The sequence below is a fragment of the Phyllobates terribilis genome, unplaced genomic scaffold (genome assembly GCF_046119375.1).
Source record: "Phyllobates terribilis strain yellow unplaced genomic scaffold, ASM4611937v1 Scaffold_13__5_contigs__length_258822181, whole genome shotgun sequence".
Classification (NCBI taxonomy): Eukaryota; Metazoa; Chordata; class Amphibia; order Anura; family Dendrobatidae; genus Phyllobates; species Phyllobates terribilis.
In genome coordinates this window covers 159,158,341-159,185,790 of record NW_027362773.1, presented here as the reverse complement: position 1 = coordinate 159,185,790, position 27,450 = coordinate 159,158,341, and the positions used below count along the sequence as shown (strand labels likewise).

At 50.9% G+C, this 27,450-nt stretch overlaps 3 protein-coding genes across 5 annotated transcripts in view; 2 read left to right on the top strand and 1 right to left on the bottom strand.

Moving 5' to 3' along the window:
- Positions 1-7,510: 7,510 nt before the first annotated feature.
- On the top strand, positions 7,511-13,945 carry PEX16 (peroxisomal biogenesis factor 16). The gene is made up of 11 exons (XM_073658847.1): positions 7,511-7,692; positions 8,828-8,863; positions 9,145-9,221; positions 9,478-9,611; positions 9,734-9,834; positions 10,148-10,225; positions 10,304-10,453; positions 10,546-10,618; positions 12,111-12,230; positions 12,747-12,811; positions 12,892-13,945. The coding sequence occupies exons 1-11, from the start codon at positions 7,566-7,568 to the stop codon at positions 12,948-12,950; spliced, it is 1,020 nt and encodes a 339-aa protein (XP_073514948.1). The 5' UTR covers positions 7,511-7,565; the 3' UTR covers positions 12,951-13,945.
- Positions 13,593-16,825, top strand: FREY1 (Frey regulator of sperm-oocyte fusion 1). The gene is made up of 3 exons (XM_073657932.1): positions 13,593-13,607; positions 14,132-14,306; positions 15,762-16,825. Exons 1-3 carry the CDS (start codon positions 13,593-13,595, stop codon positions 15,896-15,898), a joined length of 327 nt encoding a protein of 108 aa, XP_073514033.1. The 3' UTR covers positions 15,899-16,825.
- Positions 16,826-17,966: 1,141 nt separating this feature from the next.
- The window catches only part of MAPK8IP1 (mitogen-activated protein kinase 8 interacting protein 1), a 113,332-nt gene continuing 103,848 nt past the window's right edge, over positions 17,967-27,450 (bottom strand). For all 3 annotated transcript variants that reach the window (XM_073658844.1, XM_073658845.1, XM_073658846.1), the window contains exon 12: positions 17,967-20,281. In XM_073658844.1, the coding sequence (XP_073514945.1) occupies positions 20,209-20,281 (73 nt within the window). In that variant the 3' untranslated portion in view covers positions 17,967-20,208. The remainder of the gene's footprint in view (positions 20,282-27,450) is intronic.

Below are 27,450 nucleotides of genomic sequence, written 5' to 3'. Positions count from 1 at the left end.
AGTGAGTCAGCAGTAACTCCAGGAGAGAAGAAGGAAGAGGGACCCAGAGGCGCAGTACGAGAGGGGACCCCAAGATCCCAGAATAAGGACAAAAGGGTGAAGGGTCGGCAAAAGGGTACCGGATCCCAAGCTGGCGGAGGCCAAAGCAAACCTTAGCCAGGAACCGGAGGTTGTGGGCAGGATCTGCCACGACCCTCACCAAATCCACTAGAAAGGCACACCGAGCATAGGGTCAGGGAGCCCAGAGGAGGCTTGACCAACAAGAGACCCGAGGGAGCCGGACATAAGTGGATCCCTGGTGGGAACGGCCAGAGGAAGGGAGAGTCAGAAAGGAGCTCAGGACCACGCTCCAGAATTGCCTGGGGGTTGGCCGAGTCCAGGACCTGGTGGACGCAGCACGGCTCGGGTGGTCACTCAAGGCCAGAGTGACCAAAAGAACATCAGTAAGTAAAAACCCTGAACTGCACCTCCCGTCTCAGAGTCTCCTTTCTACACCACAACAACCCCCATCATCCACACCTGCTGCCCTGAGGTCATACCCCTCCCGTTGGGGGTTATATCATCACTGCTGCACATACACCACCGGCCTCAGCGGACTGCTTTGCAGCGGCGGCTTCAAAGCCGCACTCAACGGGTGGCGTAGTCGACAATCAAAGTAACATCTACTGCCATAGACTGCCACGTAGTTTGACACCCTGGGCACGGACCGGGTCACCGCCACAAGGACTACTACCCCCATCGAGATCCAGCTCCGGGTATCCCAAACAGCACTGGCCCAGGGGGCGCGTCAACTTTGGCGTAGTCGGCAGGATCACGTGCCCGCAACAACCGGGTACTGCGTGCCTGAAGAAAAATTCGCATTTACCTCAAAACGAAGTCTCCCGCCAATTCCAGAGGGTCCCCGCCATCGGACGCCATCTCGGATCAGTTCCCGCCATTTGCCCGTCATCTGCAGTCTTTTCCCGCCATCTGCAGTGTTTCCCGCCACTGGGAAGCGGTTCCCGCCATCTGAGAAGATTTCCCGCCTTGGCAGAGCGGACGCCATTATGGGCGTGCCAGAGGATGGCAAGAGGCCACCTCCCATTGTGGGCCAGGACCAAGAATGGCGCCAAAAGTGGAAACCGCCCCCACCAGCACAGACTGTGATGATTGATATGTCCATCAGCGTGAGGGAACTGCCCCTGGAACTGGCAATCACAAAGTTGCCCCAGGACGACCCTCAATGTGGGCGGATACAGAACAAAACAGAGAAGATGGGTGCAGCTTGGAGGAGTCTGGAGAGGAGTCTGGAGAGGAGTCTGGAGGAGCCGTACCCGGAGATCGAGGGAGAGGCAGGCAGCACCGACCCAGTGGTCAGGAGCCTGTTGCAAGCGACAACTCCAGAAGGCCTGCTGGAGATCCTGGCTCAGCTCCCCGGAGATCGGGAGCGTGCACAGACCGCGCTGGAGGGCCTCGCACGAAGGATGGCCCGGGTGCAGCGAGAAACACTGGCGGAGTGGACCCGAGAGATGGCCCTGCAGGCTGGAGCCTGCCAGCGAAGCATGCCACCCGCAGCGAGGAGCAAGTCCACCTCTGAGGACGGCGAAGGAGGGACGACGGCCGGAGACGACGCCGCGGAGGGAGCCGAAGAGATGAAGGCAGGTAATGGGGACGACAATATCCCGTGCCCAGAAGCCGTAAACCTGCCCCAGCTCCCCGTCGCAGAGCCCGAAGCCCCACTCACCGTTCCCGTAGCCTCTGCGTCATCGCTCCAAGCTAGGCCTCAAGCGGCCGGAGCCGCGGCCACGCCCCCTGTGACGTCACGCGCCTCGATCCGGAGCACGGCCAAGCAGGAGACGCCACCGGCCTGGTCGCAAGGCCGAGTGCCCCCGAGCGCCGCAGTGCCAACAGCGCCCTCTACCTCCACTGAGCCACTGGCCTGGTCACTGGGCCAGGTAACCCCGGGCGCCGCCGTCTTCACGGTGCCCTTTACATTCAGGGTACCCCAAGCCTGGTCGCAAGGCCTGGTGAACCCGGGCGCCGCCACCACAACAGCGCCCTCAACGTCCACAGCGCCACACCTGGGTGAAGACCTATTTGCCCAGCACACATGCCCGGATGGGCAGCCCTTTGTGTGGCCACAGGAGTATTACCATCCCCGACTCCGGAAGGAAAGACCCCTGGATGAGACCCTGATCCCGGCTCCGGCGCCCGCCAAGATCACCCCACTCTCGTTGGAGGAAGCACAGTTTGCGTGGGACCCCACCGGAGAAGACCTCATCGGGTTCACCGAGGAGACCCGGGCAGCCACAGCCCAGCGTGCGGAGTGCTGCCGGCAACAATTGGAGGTTTTTGCTAGAGAGCGACGAGAGAGGCGGGTCCGCGAGGAGCGGCTCCAAGTGAAGAGCGCCAAGCAGAAGAGCCGAGCCCGCAGAAACCCCCGTGCTGCCCACGGTCCCCGTGCCAGCGGGACTGTAATAAAATTCCAGTTGGAGCACGGGTGGGGTTTCATCCGGGACCACAAGACCCCCGGCGACGTCTTTGTCACCCGCAGAGACGTTGAAAGTCATCTGCCGGAGGGACACAGAGGTCGTGACCTATACTTGGGTGATGAGGTCACCTTCACCCGGCATCAGTGCGCCAAGGGCCCGTATGCCCTGCACGTGCATAGACTTACTGAGAAGGAGCTACGGGGTGAGGAGGATCAAGAGGACCCGGACGGGTCTAAAGATTACCCTCAGCCAAGAGCACACCGCCACTGATGAACTGTAAATAGAATATGTAAATAGTTACCCGTGTGGGTACAAAAACTGTTGCTACAAAAGTGTAGTCCCCGTTGGGACCAGTGAACTGTTACAGTGTGTCCCATCTCCCCACAGGCTGAGGACTGTGAGCAGTCATCCCTAATCCCACTGGCCGAGGACTGAGAGCGGCCATACCTTCCCTTGTATATAGTTGCGCTTTCTAAGGCGCCCCCTACCGGTTTTATAGGAAACTGTTGTTTTTACTACAAGAGACTGTTGCACTTTACCCGGTCACAAGTTGCACCGTGGCCGGAGGAACAAGAATGTTTAATATGAAAAGTTTTATATGAAAAGTTTTATGCTGATGATATATATATAATGTTTTATATGTTTATGATGTTTTGAAAAAAAAAAATTGTATGTTTGTGGATGTTTTTATTCTTTTACAGCCCGAGGACGTGCTGTGATTTACCAGGGGGGAATGTAGCACCCTGAGGACTCGGCTGCTACAGGGGTATTACACCTCAAGCCAGAGGTGTGGTATTCCACTCCCGGGTAAGGATGGAGTGTGGAACTGAGCTCAGTAGGCTGCATGCACTACATACATCCCATTTCCGGGGGACAGAACGACGGTACTCCCACCAGTTTATGTGCAGGTACGACAGCGTCTGTCCCTGGCTGGAGTGGGAGGGGGGTGGAACATCCCAGTAGTGTAGGGGCAGATAGGGGGAGTAGTCTGGGTAAATGTAGGAGCTCATTGGGTGCTGGTCACCTGAGCTCACACATAGAGGGAGTATATAAGGTGGGCACCATCTTAGGACAGGGTCAGTCAGTCAGTCAGTGAGTCAGCAGTAACTCCAGGAGAGAAGAAGGAAGAGGGACCCAGAGGCGCAGTACGAGAGGGGACCCCAAGATCCCAGAATAAGGACAAAAGGGTGAAGGGTCGGCAAAAGGGTACCGGATCCCAAGCTGGCGGAGGCCAAAGCAAACCTTAGCCAGGAACCGGAGGTTGTGGGCAGGATCTGCCACGACCCTCACCAAATCCACTAGAAAGGCACACCGAGCATAGGGTCAGGGAGCCCAGAGGAGGCTTGACCAACAAGAGACCCGAGGGAGCCGGACATAAGTGGATCCCTGGTGGGAACGGCCAGAGGAAGGGAGAGTCAGAAAGGAGCTCAGGACCACGCTCCAGAATTGCCTGGGGGTTGACCGAGTCCCGCACCTGGTGGACGCAGCACGGCTTGGGTGGTCACTGCTGTACAGAGTGACCCGAGCAACACCAGTGAGTAAAAACCCTGAAACTGCATTTCATGCCTCTGAGTCTCCTTGCTGCACCTTCACAACCACCATCCTCCACGTCTGACCCCCTGAGGCTATACCCCTCCCGTTGGGGGTTATACTACCACAGCTGCACACACACCACCAGCCTCAGCGGACCATCCTGCAGCGGCGGCCTTTTGACCGCAAATCAACGGGTGGCGTAGTCGACACTAAGAACATCTGCAAGGACTGCCGCACACTGAGTTTGACACCCTGGGCACGGACCGGGTCACAGCCACTCGGAGACTACAACCCCCATCTGATCCGGCTCCGGGTATCCCTAACAACATGGCCCAGGGGGCGCGTCATACCCGTCTGCTCAGTGTGGCCCCCTCTGTATGTACCGATCTGCTCAATGTGGCCCCCGCTGTATGTACCCGTCTGCTCAATGTGGCCTCTGCTGTATGTGCCCGTCTGCTCAGTGTGGCCCCCGCTGTATGTACCCGTCTGCTCAGTGTGGCCCCCGCTGTATGTACCCGTCTGCTCAGTGTGGCCCCCCGCTGTATGTACCCATCTGCTCAGTGTGACCCCCGCTGTATGTACCCGTCTGCTCAGTGTGGCCCCCGCTCTATGTACCCGTCTGCTCAGTGTGACCCCCGCTGTATGTGTCCGTCTGCTCAGTGTGGCCCCCGCTGTATGTACCTGTCTGCTCAGTGTGACCCCGCTGTATGTACCCGTCTGCTCAGTGTGGCCCCCGCTGTATGTACCCGTCTGCTCAGTGTGGCCCCCCGCTGTATGTAACCGTCTGCTCAATGTGGCCCCCGCTCTATGTACCCGTCTGCTCAATGTGGCCCCCGCTGTATGTACCCGTCTGCTCAGTGTGACCCCCGCTGTATGTACCCGTCTGCTCAATGTGGCCCCCGCTGTATGTACCCGTCTGCTCAGTGTGGCCCCCCGCTGTATGTAACCGTCTGCTCAATGTGGCCCCCGCTCTATGTACCCGTCTGCTCAATGTGGCCCCCGCTGTATGTACCCGTCAGCTCAGTGTGGCCCCCGCTGTATGTACCCGTCTGCTCAGTGTGGCCCCCGCTGTATGTACCTGTCTGCTCAGTGTGGCCCCGCTGTATGTACCCGTCTGCTCAGTGTGGCCCCCGCTCTATGTACCCGTCTGCTCAGTGTGGCCCCCGCTGTATGTACCCGTCTGCTCAGTGTGGCCCCCGCTGTATGTACCCGTCTGCTCAGTGTGGCCCCCGCTGTATGTACCCGTCTGCTCAGTGTGACCCCGCTGTATGTACCCGTCTGCTCAGTGTGGCCCCCGCTGTATGTACCCGTCTGCTCAGTGTGGCCCCCGCTGTATGTACCCGTCTGCTCAGTGTAGCCCCCGCTGTATGTACCCGTCTGCTCAGTCTGGCCCCCGCTATATGTACCCGTCTGCTCAGTGTGACCCCCGCTGTATGTACCCGTCTGCTCAGTGTGGCCCCCGCTGTATGTACCCGTCTGCTCAGTGTGGCCCCCCGCTGTATGTACCCATCTGCTCAGTGTGGCCCCCGCTGTATGTACCCGTCTGCTCAGTGTGGCCCTCGCTGTATGTACCCGTCTGCTCAGTGTGGCCCCCGCTATATGTACCCGTCTGCTCAGTGTGACCCCCGCTGTATGTACCCGTCTGCTCAGTGTGGCCCCCGCTGTATGTACCCGTCTGCTCAGTGTGGCCCCCCGCTGTATGTACCCGTCTGCTCAGTGTGGCCCCCGCTGTATGTACCCGTCTGCTCAGTGTGGCCCCCGCTGTATGTACCCGTCTGCTCAGTGTGACCCCCGCTGTATGTACCCGTCTGCTCAGTGTGGCCCCCGCTGTATGTGCCTGTCTGCTCAGTGTGGCCCCCGCTGTATGTACCCGTCTGCTCAGTGTGGCCCCCTCTGTATGTACCCGTCTGCTCAGTGTGACCCCGCTGTATGTGCCCGTCTGCTCAGTGTGGCCCCCACTGTATGTACCCGTCTGCTCAGTGTGGCCCCCCGCTGTATGTACCCATCTGCTCAGTGTGGCCCCCGCTGTATGTACCCGTCTGCTCAGTGTGGCCCTCGCTGTATGTACCCGTCTGCTCAGTGTGGCCCCCGCTATATGTACCCGTCTGCTCAGTGTGCCCCCCGCTGTATGTACCCGTCTGCTCAGTGTGGCCCCCGCTGTATGTACCCGTCTGCTCAGTGTGGCCCCCCGCTGTATGTACCCGTCTGCTCAGTGTGGCCCCCGCTGTATGTACCCGTCTGCTCAGTGTGGCCCCCGCTGTATGTACCCGTCTGCTCAGTGTGACCCCCGCTGTATGTACCCGTCTGCTCAGTGTGGCCCCCGCTGTATGTGCCTGTCTGCTCAGTGTGGCCCCCGCTGTATGTACCCGTCTGCTCAGTGTGGCCCCCTCTGTATGTACCCGTCTGCTCAGTGTGGCCCCCGCTGTATGTGCCCGTCTGCTCAGTGTGGCCCCCACTGTATGTACCCGTCTGCTCAGTGTGGCCCCCACTGTATGTACCCGCCTGCTCAGTGTGGCCCCCACTGTATGTACCCGTCTGCTCAGTGTGGCCCCCACTGTATGTACCCGCCTGCTCAGTGTGGCCCTCGCTGTATGTACCCGCCTGCTCAGTGTGACCCCGCTGTATGTACCCGTCTGCTCAGTGTGACCCCCGCTGTATGTACCCATCTGCTCAGTGTGACCCCCGCTGTATGTACCCGCCTGCTCAGTGTGACCCCGCTCTATGTACCCGTCTGCTCAGTGTGGCCCCCCGCTGTATGTACCCATCAGCTCAGACCCCTGAGATGCGGCCCTATTTGCTAATGCAGTGACCGGATCGCATGTTGTGGCCACAGAGCATTTTATCTCAACCTTTAAATATTGCTGCACAAAAAGACAAATTGCAGCCGCAACGTGTGAACGCTGCCCTGTATTGCAAAGAAAATAAATATTGCAAATTGCAGTACTGACAACGGCCACTACACAGCGTATGGCACTGTGCTGTTTTAGTCACCCAGCTTTCCCAGAGCCGCACACAATTCTTATCCGATTGATCATTTCATTCAAACGAGATGATACATAGGAACGCAAAAAATCATACAAAACACAAAAAGTCTTTTTTTTCTTTCTTTTTTGATGGATACAAAAAGATAAACGCGTAAATAAGGAAAATCAGTGTAAGGAATATCTCCATGAGTCGACGCCCTCTGCTGGTCGCGAAGTGTTTTTACTGGTCACAGAGCGCACATTTCGGGTGCTAAAAAAAATCATTGCATAAAAAAAAATAAAATAAATGAAAAATAAATAAATGCGCCAACGACATCCTTTTCTGTGTATTTTTTTTTTTTTTTTCAATTATCTCAGCGAATGTGGGGATTGCTTTCCATGCAATCTCCATGAGAATGGTAGAAGCCGGAGAAGCACAAATTGATGTGTACAGGCACAGATGACAATGAAAGGGTTAATCCGGTGGTATTTGGCGAGGTTCGAGCTACATAAATCATGTCCAGACAGTAAGGGGTTAATCTCTGTTCTCCGCCCATGCAGGGGGGCTGGCTCTCTGACCAGGAAGAGAAGCTGCAGGATGGCAGCAGGCTGCTGGGGGAAGCTGCAGGAGCTGACAGCCAAGTACAAGGAGTTTGTGGTCCAGAACCCCACGGGGGCCACGCAGGTGGAGGGGGCCGTGCGCATGCTGTCCTACCTCATCGCAGGTAGGTGACGGAGGGGGGGGGAATGTACGCGGATTCCAGCTGTCCTAACCTGCACCGCACCATCGACCTGCAGCCCGTGACCTCACACATGATGAACCTTCACCCCCTGCGGCGCCACGTGAGGACGTGCATGCAACGCTGCAATGGAGCATAAAGGACATAGATTCCTAAAAAATGTCTGACCAGCTGCATCTGGTTCTGGAAAAGCTGGGTGACCGCCAATATGGCCGCCGGTGTCCGCTACATAGAGCGAATGCCATATAGTTGCATTGGCAGCTGTACGGTGCAGCGTGCACTTGCGTCTCTCCATGCGCAATATGACATTAGCGGGAGCTTTTAACCCCTTCTTCACACAGGATGCACCAGTACGCCCTACGTCGGGTGCAGGGTGTATGGGGCAGCCGCTAACAGCAGAGATCAGAGGTAGCGCTGATCGCTGCCGTGTAAGCACTACCGCCAATCACTGCCAGCGCCATTAAAATTTAAGTGATCGAGTCCCAAAACCGCTCTGTACCCATTGACTCGGTCGTGATGCGATGGGGGTGGGAGAGAGGACGGGTTCCTGAAGACCACCCCCCTTTCCTGGCACCGCCGCAGCCATAGACTGAAATATTGCAGATTATCCATCAAGAGATTAAATGATTGCTGGTTTACTTTCTGGAGGAGGAAATAAAGAAAGAAAAGTGTAAAACCCATTTTTTTTTTTTTTTTTTTTCTTCCTTTTTTTTAAACATAAAAAAATAAATCTATACAAGTTTTTGCATCGCCTCCGTCCCCAGGAAAGAAAGGAATGAAACCTATTCAGAATCGTCGTGTCCGTAAAAGTCTGATCTGTGAAAACATCAAATTATTTAACTCGGAAGTTAAACGCCGAAAAAAAATAATAAACTAAAACGTCAGGAAGAACGCAAGAAAAAGATCAATATGATGAATATAACCTCGCAACAAAAAAAGTTTCTGAAAATGGCAGCAAACTTTTTTTTTTTTTTTTTTTTACTTTGAAAACTTTTGATTTTTTTTTTTTTTTTTTTTCTTTTAAACGTCAATCAGTCTGTGTCAGTATTATGGAGACAAACGATTGAATAATATCTTAGTATTAATATATATATATATTTTTTTTTATTTATATTTCTAGGTCGCTTTACAGATTCCAATGAATTGTCTGAGCTCGGTAAGTACATGTGTGATATATAGGTTTATGTAGCGCTGACATACTCCGCAGCGCTGTACACAGACTGTCATCAGTTTCCGTTGCTACATTGTAACGTGGCGCAAGTGAACGGGTCACGTTGTGTCCTGTGAGATTTTGCGAGCCGCTTCTTCCGGTCCCTCCGGTTGTTGCACTTCTCCGTTCACTTACGCAAACTTCGGCCGATGTTTGCTCATTATCTCTCTTTAGTTTGGATCCGGTGCAGCAGCTCCCTGACCCTCCCTCCTGTTTCCTCTTTTCAGTTTACTCGGCCTCCAATCTCCTGGTTTTGCTCAATGATGGAATCCTCAGGAAGGAATTTCTGAAGCCGACCCCCAGTGTAAGTGTCGGTCACAAGGTTAGAGAAACATGGCTCCTTTCTTTCGGAGGACAGCGCCACCCCTGTGCGCTGGTTACATGCGCTATTGCAGCTCGGCCACACTTCCTTCTATGGCACTAAGTTGCAATACCTGACACAAGCCATGCACTGGGGGAGGGCGCTGTTTTTTTGGTTAGTAGCAGAAGTGTTTTCTTTTTCTAATCACCCACAACTCTCTCATTTTACTTCCATTTTTTTTTTTTCCCATCTGTCACAGGACGGCGCTCAGCGGCGCCTCAAAAACTGGTTAGGAGTCCTGGAAAGTTTGGAAGTTTTCATTGAAATCGGATCGGCACGTGCCTGGGGCGACAAAATCAGATGGGCGGCCATACTGGTTATACAGCTGCTGAAGTGAGCATCGTCCACTTGTTAGCGCAAAAATAAGAAAACTTGACAGGCTCTGTAGATGGCGCTTTGGCGGCCATATTTTTTGTCACGCCGGCTTCCTAAAATCTTTTCTTTTTCCCATTTAGGGCCTGTCTCCGTATTGTGCTGCTGCTATGGTATAAGTCCGGGATCCAGACCTCTCCCCCTGTGGCCCCACTAGACCGAGAGGGGGCCCTGAACCAGACAGGTCTGGCCTCATGTTGAGTGTCCTCTTAAAGGGGTTTTCTGGGAATAACTTTATTTTTAACTAGTTAATGACCAGGTGCATTCCTCTTTAATTTCTCGTCTGGGCATTTAAAAAAATAAAATAAATAAATAAATATATATATATATATATATATATATATATATATATATATATATATATATATATATATATATATATATATATATATATATATATATATATATATATATATATATTGCTGCTTTTCCCTATGTCACTGCTAGTCCTCCAGATCACATTCTGTACATTGATTATCTCGTGAATTTGCTTTCAGGAGAGGAAACCGATGGAAAGGAAGACGCCTGTTTTGTGGGCAAGCGCTCGAGCCGCGCGGTGCGATCCCTCAGCGACGGTAAGGACTCGCTTTCGGCGCCCATGGTATGGGATGTGCATACACTATACATATAATTTTATTTTTTATAATTCTAAGCCCCCTCTGGCCGTAACCGCTATTGGAGAAGCCCCCATGTCCCGGAGCAGAGGAGAGACGGACACAATGAACGGAACGGGAAACCTTCTGATCTGGGCGCGCTGGGCACCGTGGCCGAAACGGTTCACATCCTGCGGCCTGTTACACACTGTATCCTTTCTTTTGCCATCGCTTCCATTCTTTTTTTCTCATCCCTTCCAGTCTGATTTCTCCCTTATTGCACCTTAACCCTTTATTTACAGTGGCAAGCTTGGCTGTATGGGGTCAGAAATCATGGAAGCCGTGGTTGTTGGCCGCTTCGTTGGATGTTGCAAGGTTAGGAACCACCACTCGGACATTCTGCAAAGTAACACCCCACGGATAGGAACACTACTCCTATTGGACACATTCGGGGTTATGTATTTTGGGATAAATACATTTTTTGCAATTGGGTCTCATTAAAAACTTTTGCACCATTAGGCTTTTTCTTTCCCTTGTTGTTAGAGTGCGGTCAGACGGACGTATTACTTGAGCGATCCTCGGACTGGCCAGCGGCTCTCCTGACCTGAGCGGCACAGCATGTATTTCTATGCAGGTCAGGAGATCCGCCAGCCAGTCCGAGGATCGCTCGAGTAATACGGCCGTCTAACTGCACCCTTACTAGAGCAGCCAGCCAGTCCGAGCATCACTCGAGTAATACGGCCATCTAACTGCACCCTTACTATAGCCACCAGCCAGTCCGAGGATCGCTTGAGTAATACGGCCATCTAACTGCACCCTTACTAGAGCAGCCAGCCAGTCCGAGGATCGCTTGAGTAATACGGCCATCTAACTGCACCCTTACTAGAGCAGCCAGCCAGTCCGAGGATCGCTTGAGTAATACGGCCATCTAACTGCACCCTTACTAGAGCAGCCAGCCAGTCCGAGGATCGCTCGAGTAATACGGCCATCTAACTGCACCCTTACTAGAGCAGCCAGCCAGTCCGAGGATCGCTCGAGTAATACGGCCATCTAACTGCACCCTTACTAGAGCAGCCAGCCAGTCCGAGGATCGCTCGAGTAATACGGCCATCTAACTGCACCCTTACTAGAGCAGCCAGCCAGTCCGAGGATCGCTCGAGTAATATGGCCGTCTAACTGCACCCTTACTAGAGCAGCCAGCCAGTCTGAGGATCGCTCGAGTAATACGGCCATCTAACTGCACCCTTACTAGAGCAGCCAGCCAGTCCGAGGATCGCTCGAGTAATACGGCCATCTAACTGCACCCTTACTAGAGCAGCCAGCCAGTCCGAGGATCGCTCGAGTAATACGGCCGTCTAACTGCACCCTTACTAGAGCAGCCAGCCAGTCCGAGGATCGCTCGAGTAATACGGCCGTCTAACTGCACCCTTACTAGTTCTAAAATGAGCTACCTGAGAATCCATACTTCTTTTTTTTTTTTTTTTCCCCCCTATGATCACATCAAAGTTCATCCCAACCTTTGTGGTCTGTGGTCCTAAATTAGCATTGAGGAGCTCCAAAAAAAGCCATGAGTGACAAGCTTCGCATCAGAATGAGCTCACTGATGGAGTCTCTGTTAACTTTTTCAGTAGCCAGAAACATGCAGGGAAACGAAGAGTAAGTAAAAGCAAAACGGTGCAAAATATCTAATGAAACCCAATTGCAAATATGAATTTTAGCCATATATATATATATATATATATTAAAAAAAAAAAATAAATGTCCACCAAGTGTCCAGATTTTTTTTTTTTTAAAGGAAAGCAGTGATTCCATGGGCCGCAGCCAGTTCATGCAGAGTCTCTTTAATGTGGATGTTCTCCTTTTCCAGCCTGTCAGTGCTGCGTGACGTCCATCATCTGAGCCGCAGGGAGCGAGGAGAGCTGAGGAGGAGAACCCTGCTTCTGCTGTATTATCTGCTGCGCTCCCCTTTCTATAACCGCTATACTGAGTGAGTATCCAGCATATATATATATATGAGCACGTACGGGAGCGTCCGCATCGTATACGGCAGGCCGAAATATGTTGTCTCCTCATTGACAACCCCTTTAAAGAAGGCTATTCCATCATGTGTTTATCGTTGGGGGTCTAGCCTCTGGGATCCATGGATGAACGAACTAAGCACTGGCTTAATGCTGCACTCTCTGGTTTACCTGCAGAGCAGCGCTCTTGGCCACCTGCTGTGGCGGGAACTGTAACCGCTCCATCCACTCTAATGGGGCCGCACAGCAGAATGGCCAAGAGCGCTGCACCAACTCTGCATTTCTTTTATTCTCGGGACCGAACGATCATAATGTGATGACTTATTAGCAGTATACTTTATAAAATATGAGCGCTGCTCTGGAAGCAAACGGGAAGATGCAGCAGCGGTATATTTCCTCTGTCTTACATGGTGTCTGCTAAGATAAATGTCCTTTTCTGCGATGCATGGAGCGCTCGCTCATGTGACTTCACTTCATACTGACAGAGTCCGTCTGCTGCTCCTCCTCCGGCTCTTAGGAGACTACGTCCCCGGTCTTGGTTTGGTGGCACGTAAGTGGCATGATGTACGCTGTTATATGGGCTGGGTGGGTCCTGGTGGTCTGTATTCTCACACTCTCGTTCCTCTGCAGGTCCTCTGATGGATTATTTACCCGTGTGGCAGAAGATTTACTTTTACAACTGGGGATGAAGGACTCTTGAGGTTGATCTGGACTCTTCCACCAGGTGATACCAGCATGGCCTCGGTGCCATCACAGCTCGGAAGACGTTTCCAACATGGCGTCTGGATTTTCCTTATATTAAACACTGACTATTTCATAATTGATGAGATTTTCTACAATAGTCTGTGACGTGAGCGAGACCTGGACCATTATGATCGCTGGGATCCTTTGTAAACTCCAGTCATGATTTACTTCCTATGTTGTGCATTAGGATTTCCAATATACAAAGAATTGGAAAAAAACATGGCGGCCTTCATCCAGAAGCAGCGCCACTTTGGCTAAAGGTCGAGTCTGGTATTACAACTAATCCCCCGTTCAAGTCCATGCAATAGTGGCGCTGTTCTTGGAAATAAGCGGCCATGTTTTTCCGATTTCTTACAACCCCTTTAAGAGTTTTGTAGCAGTTGTAATAAATATTTATTCTGAATTTCCTTGTTGATTATGTACCGATGTTTGATTATATCCTTTAACAGGAACGTTGGGACCCCCCATGATCCCCAGCAGAATAAAGCGGTGGCCAGACCTGTGCGCCGCTGCTCCATTGCTTCTCCATGGGATTGAGAGACATAGGTGGGAACAGTACCCAAATTTTTTTGGCGGTCCCATAGAGAATGAGCTGGGCAGTGGTAAATGAGTGTGACCAGTGCTTTTTCTTACGAGCCTTTCTGAGCCCGCTTTCGCAATGGCGAGACCCTCAGCATTCGGCGACTTGTTACCTACCCTATGGATCACTTTTAATGTTGGGAAGAAATCTTTAAAACTTTTATCTTTTGAATGTGATTGGAATAAAAACTTTCATGTTACTCCAAAAAAAAAAAAAGTTACTGAATGTGAAATGTAAAATTATTATTTTTTATACTTCGCTGTGGATTGTAAGGTGGTCGCCGCTTGCACAATAACGACCGATTTTTGCGAAATTAATCATTTTGGCTGATTTATAAAATAAAAAAATGTAAACCAAAAAGTTTATTCACTTTTCTGAAACAACTTTAAAAAAAAAACAAAAAAAACCTTTGACTCCATTGTCTCTGCCACTGGTCATGTGACCCGGCCCATTGTGATGTCATCGGTTCTTCCCGCTCACTCGCCTTCCGTGCTCCAGACATGGGTGGGAGTGTTGCGGTCTCATGGATGGTCCTGTTATTTCTAGAGAGCGTCACGGGTTATCCGGCGTTACGACGGTGAGCGGGCGAGGAGCGACATTATATCCAGAGGTTTCTATAGGCGTCATCCTGATCTCTCTGATTACAGAGCTCGACGTGAAATCCCCCTGGACTTCGAAGCGCTCGCTGAGATCCCGGTGGAGCACGTTGGACTTATTGATGGTAATGGGATTTTATGGATTGGTTATTGGTTCGGCATTATTACAAGCTCGGCGCCAAATGCATAAATCAGTGCACCCGGGCCCCAATACCGAATATGTGCCAGGACCCCCTCCCTCTATGCGACATTTATACTACTGGTGTCAGAGAGGACACAAGTGTGAACTCCTGTTACAACTGTCCTCGCTTCACCGCCCCCCATAACTGTCTTCTCCAAGGTTATGTTCAGAGTTAAAAGGGTATTCCTATCGCCAAGATCCTAAGCCAATATGTAGTAGGTGTAATAATAATATTAGCAAATACCTCCTATTAGAAATGTAGTATAGTTCTTCTGATTCACTGTCGCTTAACCCCGTGTGCAGGGCATTGCAGTAGCTTAGGTATTCATGGTTACAACTAATAACAACAAACTGTCATTTTGAGTGGTTGTAACCACGGATACCTAAGTTACTGCAATGCCCTGCACACGGGGTAAGCAACATAGCGAATCAGAAGAACTATACTACATTTCAAGGCATTTGCTAATATTATTATACCTACTACATATTGAAATAAGATCTTGGAAATGAGAATACCCCTTTTAATTTGCAACGGAAATATCCGTAGTGTAATTTGAGGCAGAACCTTTGTGCCGCGGATCTGCACCTGGACTTACTTTGGCTTAGTGCTGTTCAATGAATGTAGTCAGGGTTCGGCTACCTGCTGTGTTTCGGGCATAATCTATATGCTGTGCTGGAAGAAAACCACAGACCATCTGAAAAAACGGACCAATTTTTCTTCTTTTCAGAAGATCCTAGTTGCAGCCTTTTTGAGGGTTTTTTTTTCACTGAAGCAGGTACAAACTTTCTGAACTTTTTTTTGGGTTTTACTCATTTACTCTTAGACTTCATTGACCAAGTCTGATCTGTGATCCAGATGAGAATAGGACTTGCTCAGAGTCTCCCGGACCGGAGACACGGTGATGTGTGTATGGCTCAGTGTGCTGGCGAGAAAACGGCAGACATTGCCAGAATGTGTGAATGTAGCCTAACGCAGCATTTCTCCAAAATCCGGAGCAGAAAGTCCAGGTTTCTGCCATAGACGTGCAGGCTGAATGGGAAACATGCTGATTAACCACATTCAGTGAAATAACTCCAGAAAGTCACAACACGGTCCGCTCACCTCCGACGTGGATGCAACTCTGGGCAACCCCGGTCAAGGGTTATTCCCGATTTTAGAAGTATCACCTATAGTAGGTGATAAATTGCTGATAACTGGGGGTCCGGCTGTTCCTGAGAATGGGGCATTTCAGAGCTCCATTCCTGGAATCAGTCGGGGTCCCTGCGGTCGGACCCCCTGGAATCTGCGAGTGAATTGCTCGCCAAGATGCGAATAACCCTTACACTGGTGTTTATTGGAAACTGCTGATTATTATTATTGAAATAGTTAAATCGTGATTTTTCACACTTTTGTCCCTAGATTACGGCGTGTTACCAAAACATCCTTCGTTTCGTCATCGAGCGACTCGGCAGCAGCCGGCGGGACTAGCAAAGGCCGGGAAGAGCAAACGTGACGAGCCGGACATCGGGGAGCTGTACTATGATGACATCATGTGACGCAGCAGGATCCCGGAGCCCCTGCAGATTTGGGGGGGACGGTGTTGTAGTTTGTGATGAGACCACCTGTGACTTTTCTCCTTTTTTTTTTTTCAAAAGTGAATACAGAAACACAACCACAAATTGGTAATAAATAAATCTCAGGCTGTTTATTGAGGAGTCACGAGCCGCCCCCCCTGCCCCCAACCCGTAGGACCCCCCCATTAGTACAATCAATGCCCCTGTTACACACACGAGAATGAATTCTTGTTCTTTTAAAGGGACACTAAATATGATCAAATCTGCAAAAAAAAGCATTCACCAATATTTATGTCAATTTCGGAAAATTCGGCCCAGTGGTCAATTAAGACCTCGAAAGTTCCCAGAAATATACGTTATAATAACGAGAAATGCCACCTATTCTGTGAAAAACTGGCGTTATCGATTGGGAAACCATCAGCAAGTAGATGAATAAGAGTTGGTCCAGTGGCTACGTCAGTAGTCGCCTCCTCCTGTGTCACCCCAGCGCCTCGTCTGATTACTGTGCCCGGCGTGACGTCAGGTCCTCGTTACGCCACAATGATCCCTGAGCCTTAATCAGAAGAGGTGCCGGCCGATAATAGCAGGCTCGGGGGGCTCTGGACCGGTGGCCACGGACTACTTACGAACAAATCCACTGTATAGGAAAAAGTTGTACCATTTTCTTACCAGCGTTGAGCGTCAATTCCTCACCAAGTCAAGATCTCTGTTTGCTGTCAATGAAAGGAATCAGTCGTTTCTAAGAAAGTGTGAACGGCTCATATTCTACTTTGAAGGTTTTCACTGACAACAAGCAGAAAAAGTAAACTAGAAAATTCCAGATATTTTGTTTGTTTTTTTTCTTTATACAATGTATAGATTTCCATTTAATTAATACAAAGAGGAAAACTATTTCCTGCGGGGTCGGTAGTTGCAGCTCTCTGAAAACTTTTCCTATCCTATATTTGTGAGTTTTAGGAGAAGATCTCGGCTCTCTTGACCTGTGCTTTAGTAAAACCTTATACTCGCTCCAGCTCCTCCCTTACTTTTCATAGAACTTTTTTGGTTTGCAGTTCCCCTGGCTTTTCCTCCTGGCAGTATCTGCCACTGTTTAATTTGATAGCACACAGCTGTCAATTTACCCAGATATTTCCAGGAGGAGCAACAGAGGGACGATGCAGCTCAGAAATCTAAGAAAGCTGTCCGGGGACTGTAATTTCATGGACACATATCAGGACAGTGAACAGGTATAGCTGAAGAAATAGTAAAATCAGCTATGCAAACAAAAGGTTAAATCTGTCTGATCATTGTGGGGGTGCTGGTTGCTGGGACCCCACCGAGAACAGGGCTCCAAAATGCATGTGCCCCCCCCCCTGCTCCATTCATTGTCTTTGAGATTGATGGAGGTAGCCAAGAACAACCGCCCGTAGACAAGTAAGGAGCGAGGGCTTGCAGGTGCGGGCACCACTGTATTCTAAGAGATTTTCAGAATCCAATTTTAGGATCAGTAGGGGTCCCAGCGGCAGTAGCTTGGGATCAGTAGAGGTGTCACATGGTCTGTAGCCCAGGATGCCAATTTATATGGAAGCGCAAATTTTTTCCCTTAGTGCTAGGGTTAGGGCTAGGATTGGAGTTAGAGCTAGAATTAGAGCTAGGGTTAGGGCTAGGATTAAAGCTAGGGTTAGGGCTAGGATTAGAGCTAGGGTTAGGGCTAGGATTGGAGTTAGGGCTAGGATTGGAGATAGGGTTAGGGCTAGGATTGCAGTTAAGATTAGGACTTGGATTACAGGTAGGGTTAGGGCTAGGATTGGAGATAGGGTTAGGGCTAGGATTGGAGTTAAGATTAGGACTTGGATTACAGCTAGGGTTAGGGCTAGGATTGGAGATAGGGTTAGGGCTAGGATTAGGGTTAGGGCTAGGATTGGAGTTAGGGCTAGAATTAGAGCTAGGGTTAGGACTTGGATTACAGCTAGGGTTAGGGCTAGGGTTGGAGATAGAGTTAAGGCTCGGAATAGGAGATGGAGCTAGGGTTGGGGATTGGATTGGAGCTCGGGTTAGGGATAAGAGTTAAAGCTAGGGTTAGGGCTAGGATTGGAGCTAAGGTTAAGGCTAGGATTTAAGTTCGGCCTACAAAAAGGAGTTTGAGCTAGGATTAGGGCTAGGATTGGAGCTCAAGTTAGGGATTGGAGCTCGGATTAGTGATTGGATTGGAGCTAGCGTTAGGAATAGGAGTTGGAGCTATGGTTAGGACTAGGGTTAGGGCTAGGATTGGAGTTTGGGCTAGGATTGGAGCTAAGGTTAAGGCTAGAATTGGAGATGGGCTAGGAATAGGAGTTGGAGCTAGGGTTAGAGCTAGGATTTGAGCTAGGGTTAGAGCTAGGATTGGAGCTAGGGTTAGGGCTAGGATTAGGACTAGGATTGGAGCTAGGGTTAGGGCTAGGATTGGAGCTAGGGTTAGGGCTAGGATTGGAGCTAGGGTTAGGGCTAGGATTGGAGCTAGGGTTAGGGCTAGGATTGGAGCTAGGGTTAGGGCTAGGATTGGAGCTAGGGTTAGGGCTAGGATTGGAGCTAAGGTTAGGGCTAGGATTGGAGCTAGGGTTAGGGCTAGGATTGGAGCTAGGGTTAAGGCTAGGATTGGAGTTCGGGCAAGGAATAAGAGTTGGGGCTAGGATTGGAGCCAGGGTTACGGCAAGATTTGGAGCTAGGGTTAAGGCTAGGATTGGAGCCAGGGTTAGGGCTAGGATTGGAACTAGGGTTAGGGCTAGGAATGGAGCTGGGGTTAGGGCTAGGATAGGAGCTGGGGTTAGGGCTAGGATTGGAGCTAGGGTTAAGGCTAGGATTGGAGTTCAGGCAAGGAATAAGAGTTGGGGCTAGGATTGGAGCCAGGGTTACGGCAAGATTTGGAGCTAGGGTTAAGGCTAGGATTGGAGCCAGGGTTAGGGCTAGGATTGGAGTTCGGGCAAGGAATAGGAGTTAAGGATTGGATTGGAGCTAGGATTAGGAATAGGAGTTAGACCTAGGATTAAAGCTAGGATTTCTGCCATGGTTAGGGATAGAAGTTGGAGCTAGGGTTAGGTTAGGATAATAAAATAATTTCAGTAAAAAATGTAATAAAAATAATGAGTAACAAAAATAATGTATAGCTTCTTAATTTTAAAACGTTATGTCATATTTCAATAAAAAGGAGCAAAAAGAAAGGGTCAAAATAAAGTGCAAATGATAATTACATCATGTGCTTAGGGAATAAGGGGCTCAATACCGGACTGGTGAAACGGGAGTGATAATGATTCATGGGTTAATGATGCAAAACGTTTGCCTTGCGCTGAGTGCTGGCAGCCCACTACACCACTACCCGGCAGTCAGACTCCCATGGATCAGTAAATTAGATTGGGACAACCCAAAGAAAACATTGGGTCGCATTGTTTAAGCCCTTTGGAACGTCAGCCATTGTTCAGCACCCTGTCAATCCAGGGCAGCGTACACACTGGGCATTCTGTATCATGGTTCTCCCTGTTGCCCATAACAACCAATCAGAATCCAGGTTTTATTTTTCCAGAGCAGTTTAGAAAATGTAAGCTTAACCCTGATTGGTTGCTATGGATGCATTGCCTTGGAGACAGCGCTGGAGACCTGAGGCCTAGTCGTGTTTCAATACATTCTGCCTGTCTGTACACGTACCTGTGCCTGTGCCTCCACATACACCTCCGGTGGGTTTTTTGTCACATGTCAATAACCTTCTGAATGGAGATTTCCGCAGCGTCACTAATCGACAACTGTGTAACCCGCACGTCAGCCGTTCACCATATTATGGGGCGTCTCCTTTCTTCAGACACTATATTTTTTAAGGATATTCGGCCGTTTTTTTTTTCTTTTTTTATCATGTCAACATTAACATATGAACCAGTTATTTCCCATCGCCTCAGTGCAGCGACACGCGGATTACACAAACCACCTCATCCCCCCTCAGCACTCGTTTAGTTTGCTCCGACTTTTATCTTCGCTTATGGGGGCATGTTCCATTTGCAGTGTACGGAGGGGGGGGGGGGGGGGTTAGGGATAACAGTTCTCCAGATTCTGGAATATGCACAAATGGGTCAGAAGAAGAGAGCAGGTTACTGGGGAACGTTATATGGTGGCACGCCCTGGCTGGCCTCGGCTGGCATACACACACCCAGATCACCAGCACAGCGGGGCGCAGGCACAGAGGACCACAAGCCTCTAGCCCAACCATCCTCCACCAGATTGCAGCCTCCTGCTCCGGCCTCAGCGCGTAGTCCATGCACAGAACTTGTTTCCGTGTTAGAAATCCATGGCTACTCCAGATATATATCTTCTGTGGGACATGTGTACTCCACATATTCTTTGTAAAACTGCTGGAAGGCTCTCCTGGAGGAAAAAACACAAATCCAACATTACAAAAGGGAACGGCGCCACTCATGTGTGCAGGCCGTGTCTGGTATTGCAGCTCAGATACAACTCCACACTACTTCTGCCATACATACACAGTAGAAGTTGGGAGAATTGTATGGTTGTCAGGCAGGGGGACGGGACCCCCTATGGGACCCATAGAAGTCGCGTGGTTTGCCCCCACTGCTGTCCATAGACGACGGTGCTTGTTGTCGGCAGCACATCTCCTGTTTCTTGGTGCAATGTGCTGCCGACAACGAGGATTTAACGCTCCGCATAAATCATCTGACTGACCGACGCCGTGTATACATGCGTGATATCAGCCCGTATAAATGAACATTTATTCTCTGCCGGATGCCACGTACCAAAATATCATAGTCCCCTGCAAAAATCTGTCAAGAGCAATTTGCTGCCTCCTATTTATCACAGGGAATAAAGGAAATGGCACCATAATGTGCAACACTGCAGATACAATACACAGGAGGATGCCCCGGAGAGCGGAGGATGGTCCCACGTGGGCCTGGAGTAATAGTCCTTGTTGCTGCTTGTAAACCAGTACTTTATCAAACACAGAATTTAAAGGGGTATTCCCATCTCCAAGATCCTATCCCAATATTTAGTAGGTATAGGAATATTAGCAAATACCTCCAATTAGTAATGTAGTATAGTTCTTCTGATTTGCTATGTCGCTTACCCCATGTACAGGGCATTGCAGTAGCTTAGGTATCCATGGTCATGGCCGCCATTAGGGCATTACTGTCCTAACTGCTGTATGGGGCCCGGTGAACAGCAGTAAAGTGCGGGGACCCGGGCCCGGTGCGGGGTCCCCTTCCTCTTGTGCTCACCGGGCCCCGGGTTATCGTGTGCCACCGCCGCTGTCAGCATACGCAGGGAGCCTTGGAGCTGCACGACCGTCAAAACCGAATGACAGTGCAGCTCCAGGGCAGTCCCTCCTCCCCTTCAGTGAGTGCTGAAGACGGCCGTACGCGATGACATCATTGCGTACTCGCCGCCATCGAGCGCAAGGATGCTGCCAGTCCAGAAATGGAGCTGCGGGGATCGTATAAGAGGCAAGTACGAAAACTTTATTTTTTTTTTATAGAATTAAATGGTCTTGGGGGACAGCACATGATAAACTGGGAGTGGGGGGTGGGGAGAGCTAATGATGAACTGGGAGTGGGGGGGGAGCTAATGATGAACTAGGGGTGGGGGGGGGCCTAATGATGAACTGGGGGTGAGGGGTGCTAATGATGAACTGTGGGTGTGGGGGGGTGGGGAGAGCTAATGATGAACTGGGAGTGGGGGGGTGGGGAGCACTAATGATGAACTAGGAGTGGGGGGGTGGGGAGAGCTAATAATGAACTGGGGGTGGGGAGAACTAATGATGAACTGGGAGTGGGGGGCGGGAAGAGCTAATGATGAACTGGGAGTGGGGGGGTGGGGACAGCTAATGATAAACTGGGACTGGGGAGAGCTAATGATGAATTGGGAGTGGGGGATGGGGAGAGCTAATGATGAATTGGGAGTGGGGGATGGGGAGAGCTAATGATGAACTGGGAGTGGGGGATGGGGAGAGCTAATGATGTACTGGGAGTGGGGGGTGGGGAGAGCTAATGATGAACTGGAAGTGGGGGGTGGGGAGAGCTAATGATAAACTGGGACTGGGGAGTGGGGAGAGCTAATGATGAACTGGAAGTGGGGGGTGGGGAGAGCTAATGATAAACTGGGACTGGGGAGTGGGGAGAGCTAATGATGAACTGGGAGTGGGGGGTGGGGAGAGCTAATCATGAGTCTGGGGTGGCGAGAGCTAATTATGAACTGGGAGTGGGGGGGTGGGGAGAGCTAATGATGAACTGGGAGTGGGGGGTGGGGAGAGCTAATGATGAGTGGGGGGTGGGGAGAGCTAATGATGAACTGGTAGTGAGGCGGTGGGGAGAGCTAATGATGAACTGGGAGTAGGGGGTGGAGAGAGCTAATGATGAGTGGGGGGTGGGGAGAGCTAATGATGAACTGGGAGTGGGGGGGTGGGGAGAGCTAATGATGAACTGGGAGTGGGGGGGTGGGGAGAGCTAATGATGAACTGGGAGTGGGGGGGGTGGGGAGAGCTAATGATGAACTGGGAGTGGGGAGAGCTAATGATGAACTGGGAGTGGGGGGTGGGGAGAGCTAATGATAAACTGGGAGTGGGGGTGGGGAGAGCTAATCATGAACTGGGAGTGGGGAGAGCTAATGATGAACTGGGAGTGGGGGGTGGGGAGAGCTAATGATGAACTGGGAGTGGGGGATGGGGAGAGCTAATGAACTGGGACTGGGGAGTGGGGAGAGCAAATGATGAACTGGGGAGTGGGGGGAGGTAATGATGAACTGGGGGTGGGGGAAGTGCGGGGAGCTAATGATGAACTGGGGGTGGGGAGAGCTAATGATGAACTGGGAGTGGGGGGTGGGGAGAGCTAATGATAAAATGGGACTGGGGAGTGGGGAGAGCTAATGATGAACTGGGAGTGGGGGGTGGGGAGAGCTAATCATGAGTGGGGGTTGGGGAGAGCTAATGATGAACTGGGAGTGGGGGGGTGGGGAGAGGTAATGATGAACTGGGAGTGGGGGGTGGGGAGAGCTAATGATGAGTGGGGGGTGGGGAGAGCTAATGATGAACTGGGAGTGGGGTGGGGTGGGGAGAGCTAATGATGAACTGGGAGTGGGGGGTGGTGAGAGATAATGATGAGTGGGGGGTGGGGAGAGCTAATGATGAACTGGGAGTGGGGGGGGTGGGGAGAGCTAATGATGAACTGGGAGTGGGGGGGTGGGGAGAGCTAATGATGAACTGGGAGTGGGGGGGGGAGCTAATGATGAACTGGGGGTGGGGGGGGCCTAATGATGAACTGGGGGTGGGGGGTGCTAATGATGAACTGTGGGTGTGGGGGGGCGGGAAGAGCTAATGATGAACTGGGAGTGGGGGGGTGGGGACAGCTAATGATAAACTGGGACTGGGGAGAGCTAATGATGAATTGGGAGTGGGGGATGGGGAGAGCTAATGATGAATTGGGAGTGGGGGATGGGGAGAGCTAATGATGAACTGGGAGTGGGGGATGGGGAGAGCTAATGATGTACTGGGAGTGGGGGGTGGGGAGAGCTAATGATGAACTGGAAGTGGGGGGTGGGGAGAGCTAATGATAAACTGGGACTGGGGAGTGGGGAGAGCTAATGATGAACTGGAAGTGGGGGGTGGGGAGAGCTAATGATAAACTGGGACTGGGGAGTGGGGAGAGCTAATGATGAACTGGGAGTGGGGGGTGGGGAGAGCTAATCATGAGTCTGGGGTGGCGAGAGCTAATTATGAACTGGGAGTGGGGGGGTGGGGAGAGCTAATGATGAACTGGGAGTGGGGGGTGGGGAGAGCTAATGATGAGTGGGGGGTGGGGAGAGCTAATGATGATGAACTGGTAGTGAGGCGGTGGGGAGAGCTAATGATGAACTGGGAGTAGGGGGTGGGGAGAGCTAATGATGAGTGGGGGGTGGGGAGAGCTAATGATGAACTGGGAGTGAGGGGGTGGGGAGAGCTAATGATGAACTGGGAGTGGGGGGGTGGGGAGAGCTAATGATGAACTGGGAGTGGGGAGAGCTAATGATGAACTGGGAGTGGGGGGTGGGGAGAGCTAATGATAAACTGGGAGTGGGGGGTGGGGAGAGCTAATCATGAACTGGGAGTGGGGAGAGCTAATGATGAACTGGGAGTGGGGGGTGGGGAGAGCTAATGAACTGGGACTGGGGAGTGGGGAGAGCAAATGATGAACTGGGGAGTGGGGGGAGGTAATGATGAACTGGGGGTGGGGGAAGTGCGGGGAGCTAATGATGAACTGGGGGTGGGGAGAGCTAATGATGAACTGGGAGTGGGGGGTGGGGAGAGCTAATGATAAACTGGGACTGGGGAGTGGGGAGAGCTAATGATGAACTGGGAGTGGGGGGTGGGGAGAGCTAATGATGAGTGGGGGGTGGGGAGAGCTAATGATGAACTGGGAGTGGGGGGGTGGGGAGAGCTAATGATGTACTGGGAGTGGGGGGTGGGGAGAGCTAATGATGAACTGGGAGTGGGGGGTGGGGAGAGCTAATGATAAAATGGGACTGGGGAGTGGGGAGAGCTAATGATGAACTGGGAGTGGGGGGTGGGGAGAGCTAATCATGAGTGGGGGGTGGGGAGAGCTAATGATGAACTGGGAGTGGGGGGGTGGGGAGAGGTAATGATGAACTGGGAGTAGGGGGTGGGGAGAGCTAATGATGAGTGGGGGGTGGGGAGAGCTAATGATGAACTGGGAGTGAGGGGGTGGGGAGAGCTAATGATGAACTGGGAGTGGGGGGGTGGGGAGAGCTAATGATGAACTGGGAGTGGGGAGAGCTAATGATGAACTGGGAGTGGGGGGTGGGGAGAGCTAATGATAAACTGGGAGTGGGGGGTGGGGAGAGCTAATCATGAACTGGGAGTGGGGAGAGCTAATGATGAACTGGGAGTGGGGGGTGGGGAGAGCTAATGAACTGGGACTGGGGAGTGGGGAGAGCAAATGATGAACTGGGGAGTGGGGGGAGGTAATGATGAACTGGGGGTGGGGGAAGTGCGGGGAGCTAATGATGAACTGGGGGTGGGGAGAGCTAATGATGAACTGGGAGTGGGGGGTGGGGAGAGCTAATGATAAACTGGGACTGGGGAGTGGGGAGAGCTAATGATGAACTGGGAGTGGGGGGTGGGGAGAGCTAATGATGAGTGGGGGGTGGGGAGAGCTAATGATGAACTGGGAGTGGGGGGGTGGGGAGAGCTAATGATGTACTGGGAGTGGGGGGTGGGGAGAGCTAATGATGAACTGGGAGTGGGGGGTGGGGAGAGCTAATGATAAAATGGGACTGGGGAGTGGGGAGAGCTAATGATGAACTGGGAGTGGGGGGTGGGGAGAGCTAATCATGAGTGGGGGGTGGGGAGAGCTAATGATGAACTGGGAGTGGGGGGGTGGGGAGAGGTAATGATGAACTGGGAGTGGGGGGTGGGGAGAGCTAATGATGAGTGAGGGGTGGGGAGAGCTAATGATGAACTGGGAGTGGGGTGGGGTGGGGAGAGCTAATGATGAACTGGGAGTGGGGGGTGGGGAGAGATAATGATGAGTGGGGGGTGGGGAGAGCTAATGATGAACTGGGAGTGGGGGGGTGGGGAGAGCTAATGATGAACTGGGAGTGGGGGGGGTGGGGAGAGCTAATGATGAACTGGGAGTGGGGGGGTGGGGAGAGCTAATGATGAACTGGGAGTGGGGGGTGGGGAGAGCTAATGATGAACTGGGAGTGGGGGGTGGGGAGAGCTAATGATGAACTGGGAGTGGGGGGTGGGGAGAGCTAATGATGAACTTGGAGTGGGGGGTGGGGAGAGCAAATGATGAATTGGGAGTGGGGGGTGTAAAGAGCAAGGTGGGAGGTGGTGGGGGAGCGCAAATAATGATGACTTGAGGGTAGGGGACAGGGAACAGCAAATGATGAATTGCAGGTGGAGGTAGGGAGAGCAAATGATGACTTGAGGGTGGAGGGGGAGAGCAAATGATAATGAATTGAGGGTGGGGGACAACAAATGATGATGAATTGGGGGTGAGGAGAGTAAATGATGATGAAGTGGGGGTGGGAGAGAGAGAGGACATGATAAAATGAATTGGGGCAGAGGGGGGAATGTAAATATAATGAATCGGGAGAGTGGGGGCGTTGAGGATGCAGGAGTGTGACTGGTAGTGAATTGTGGGAAAGAGTACAGTTTCTAATTCATTTATTTATTTATTAGGTGGGGAAAGTGGCTATTTATAGTTAGCGGGGGCACAGTAGTGGATTACAATTTATATTTGGAATGGTGGGTTGCATAATAACTAATTATATATTATTGGTGGGTGCAGGTCTGTATTCAGCTGCGTAGTGTAGAAGTTGGAGAATGTGCTCTACATAACTGTGTGTTATTTTATGCAGAGAAGAGTCCTGGCTGGAAGAAGTGATGGCGGTCTGTGCTGGATGAAGGAGAAAAGTGAAGATGAAGAACTTCAACTAGAGACGTCACTGGTGAGTCAGTGTATTATCTGTACACTGTTATCTGTACACTGACACTATACACTATATTCTATGTATAGAGCTCTTGTGTATAATGTCACTGGTTATCACTGTATTACCTGTACACTATACACTATATACAGAGCTCTTGTGTATAATATCATTGGTGATCACTGTATTACCTGTACACTATATACAGAGCTCCTGTGTATAATATCACTGGTGATCACTGTATTACCTGCACACTATACACTATATACAGAGCTCCTGTGTGTAATGTCACTGGTGATCACTGTATTACCTGTACACTATACACTATATACAGAGCTCCTGTGTATAATGTCACTGGTGATCACTGTATTACTTGTACACTATATACAGAACTCCTGTGTATGTCGTTACTGGTGATCACTGTATTACCTGTACACTATATACAGAGCTCCTGTGTAAAATATCACTGGTGATCCCTGTATTACCTGTACACTGACACTATATACAGAACTCCTGTGTATGTCGTCACTGGTTATCACTGTATTACCTGTACACTACATACAGAGCTCCTGTGTATAATGTCACTGGTGATCACTGTATTACCTGTACACTATATACAGAGCTCTTGTGTATAATGTCACTGGTGATCACTGTATTACCTGTACACTATACACTATATACAGAGCTCCTGTGTATAATGTCACTGGTGATCACTGTATTACCTGTACACTATACACTATATACAGAGCTCCTGTGTAAAATATCACTGGTGATCACTGTATTACCTGTACACTGACACTATATATAGAGCTCCTGTGTAAAATATCACTGGTGATCACTGTATTACCTGTACACTATACACTATATACAGAGCTCCTGTGTATAATGTCACTGGTGATCACTGTATTACCTGTACACTATATACTATATACAGAGCTCCTGTGTATAATGTCACTGGTGATCACTGTACTACCTGCACACTATACACTATATATAGAGCTCCTGTGTATAATGTCACTGGTTATCACTGTATTACCTGTACACTATATACAGAGCTCCTGTGTATAATGTCACTGGTGATCACGGTATTACCTGTA

Excerpts from the sequence above, each read along its gene's own strand:
- PEX16 (XM_073658847.1), top strand. The coding sequence starts at position 7,566 with ATGGCAGCAGGCTGCTGGGGGAAGCTGCAGGAGCTGACAGCCAAGTAC. Across the intron at positions 10,454-10,545 it reads CCTGCGGCCTGTTACACACT|TGGCAAGCTTGGCTGTATGG; the intron begins GTATCCTTTCTT and ends CTTTATTTACAG. Across the intron at positions 12,231-12,746 it reads TTCTATAACCGCTATACTGA|AGTCCGTCTGCTGCTCCTCC; the intron begins GTGAGTATCCAG and ends TCATACTGACAG.
- FREY1 (XM_073657932.1), top strand. Across the intron at positions 14,307-15,761 it reads GCACGTTGGACTTATTGATG|ATTACGGCGTGTTACCAAAA; the intron begins GTAATGGGATTT and ends TTTTGTCCCTAG.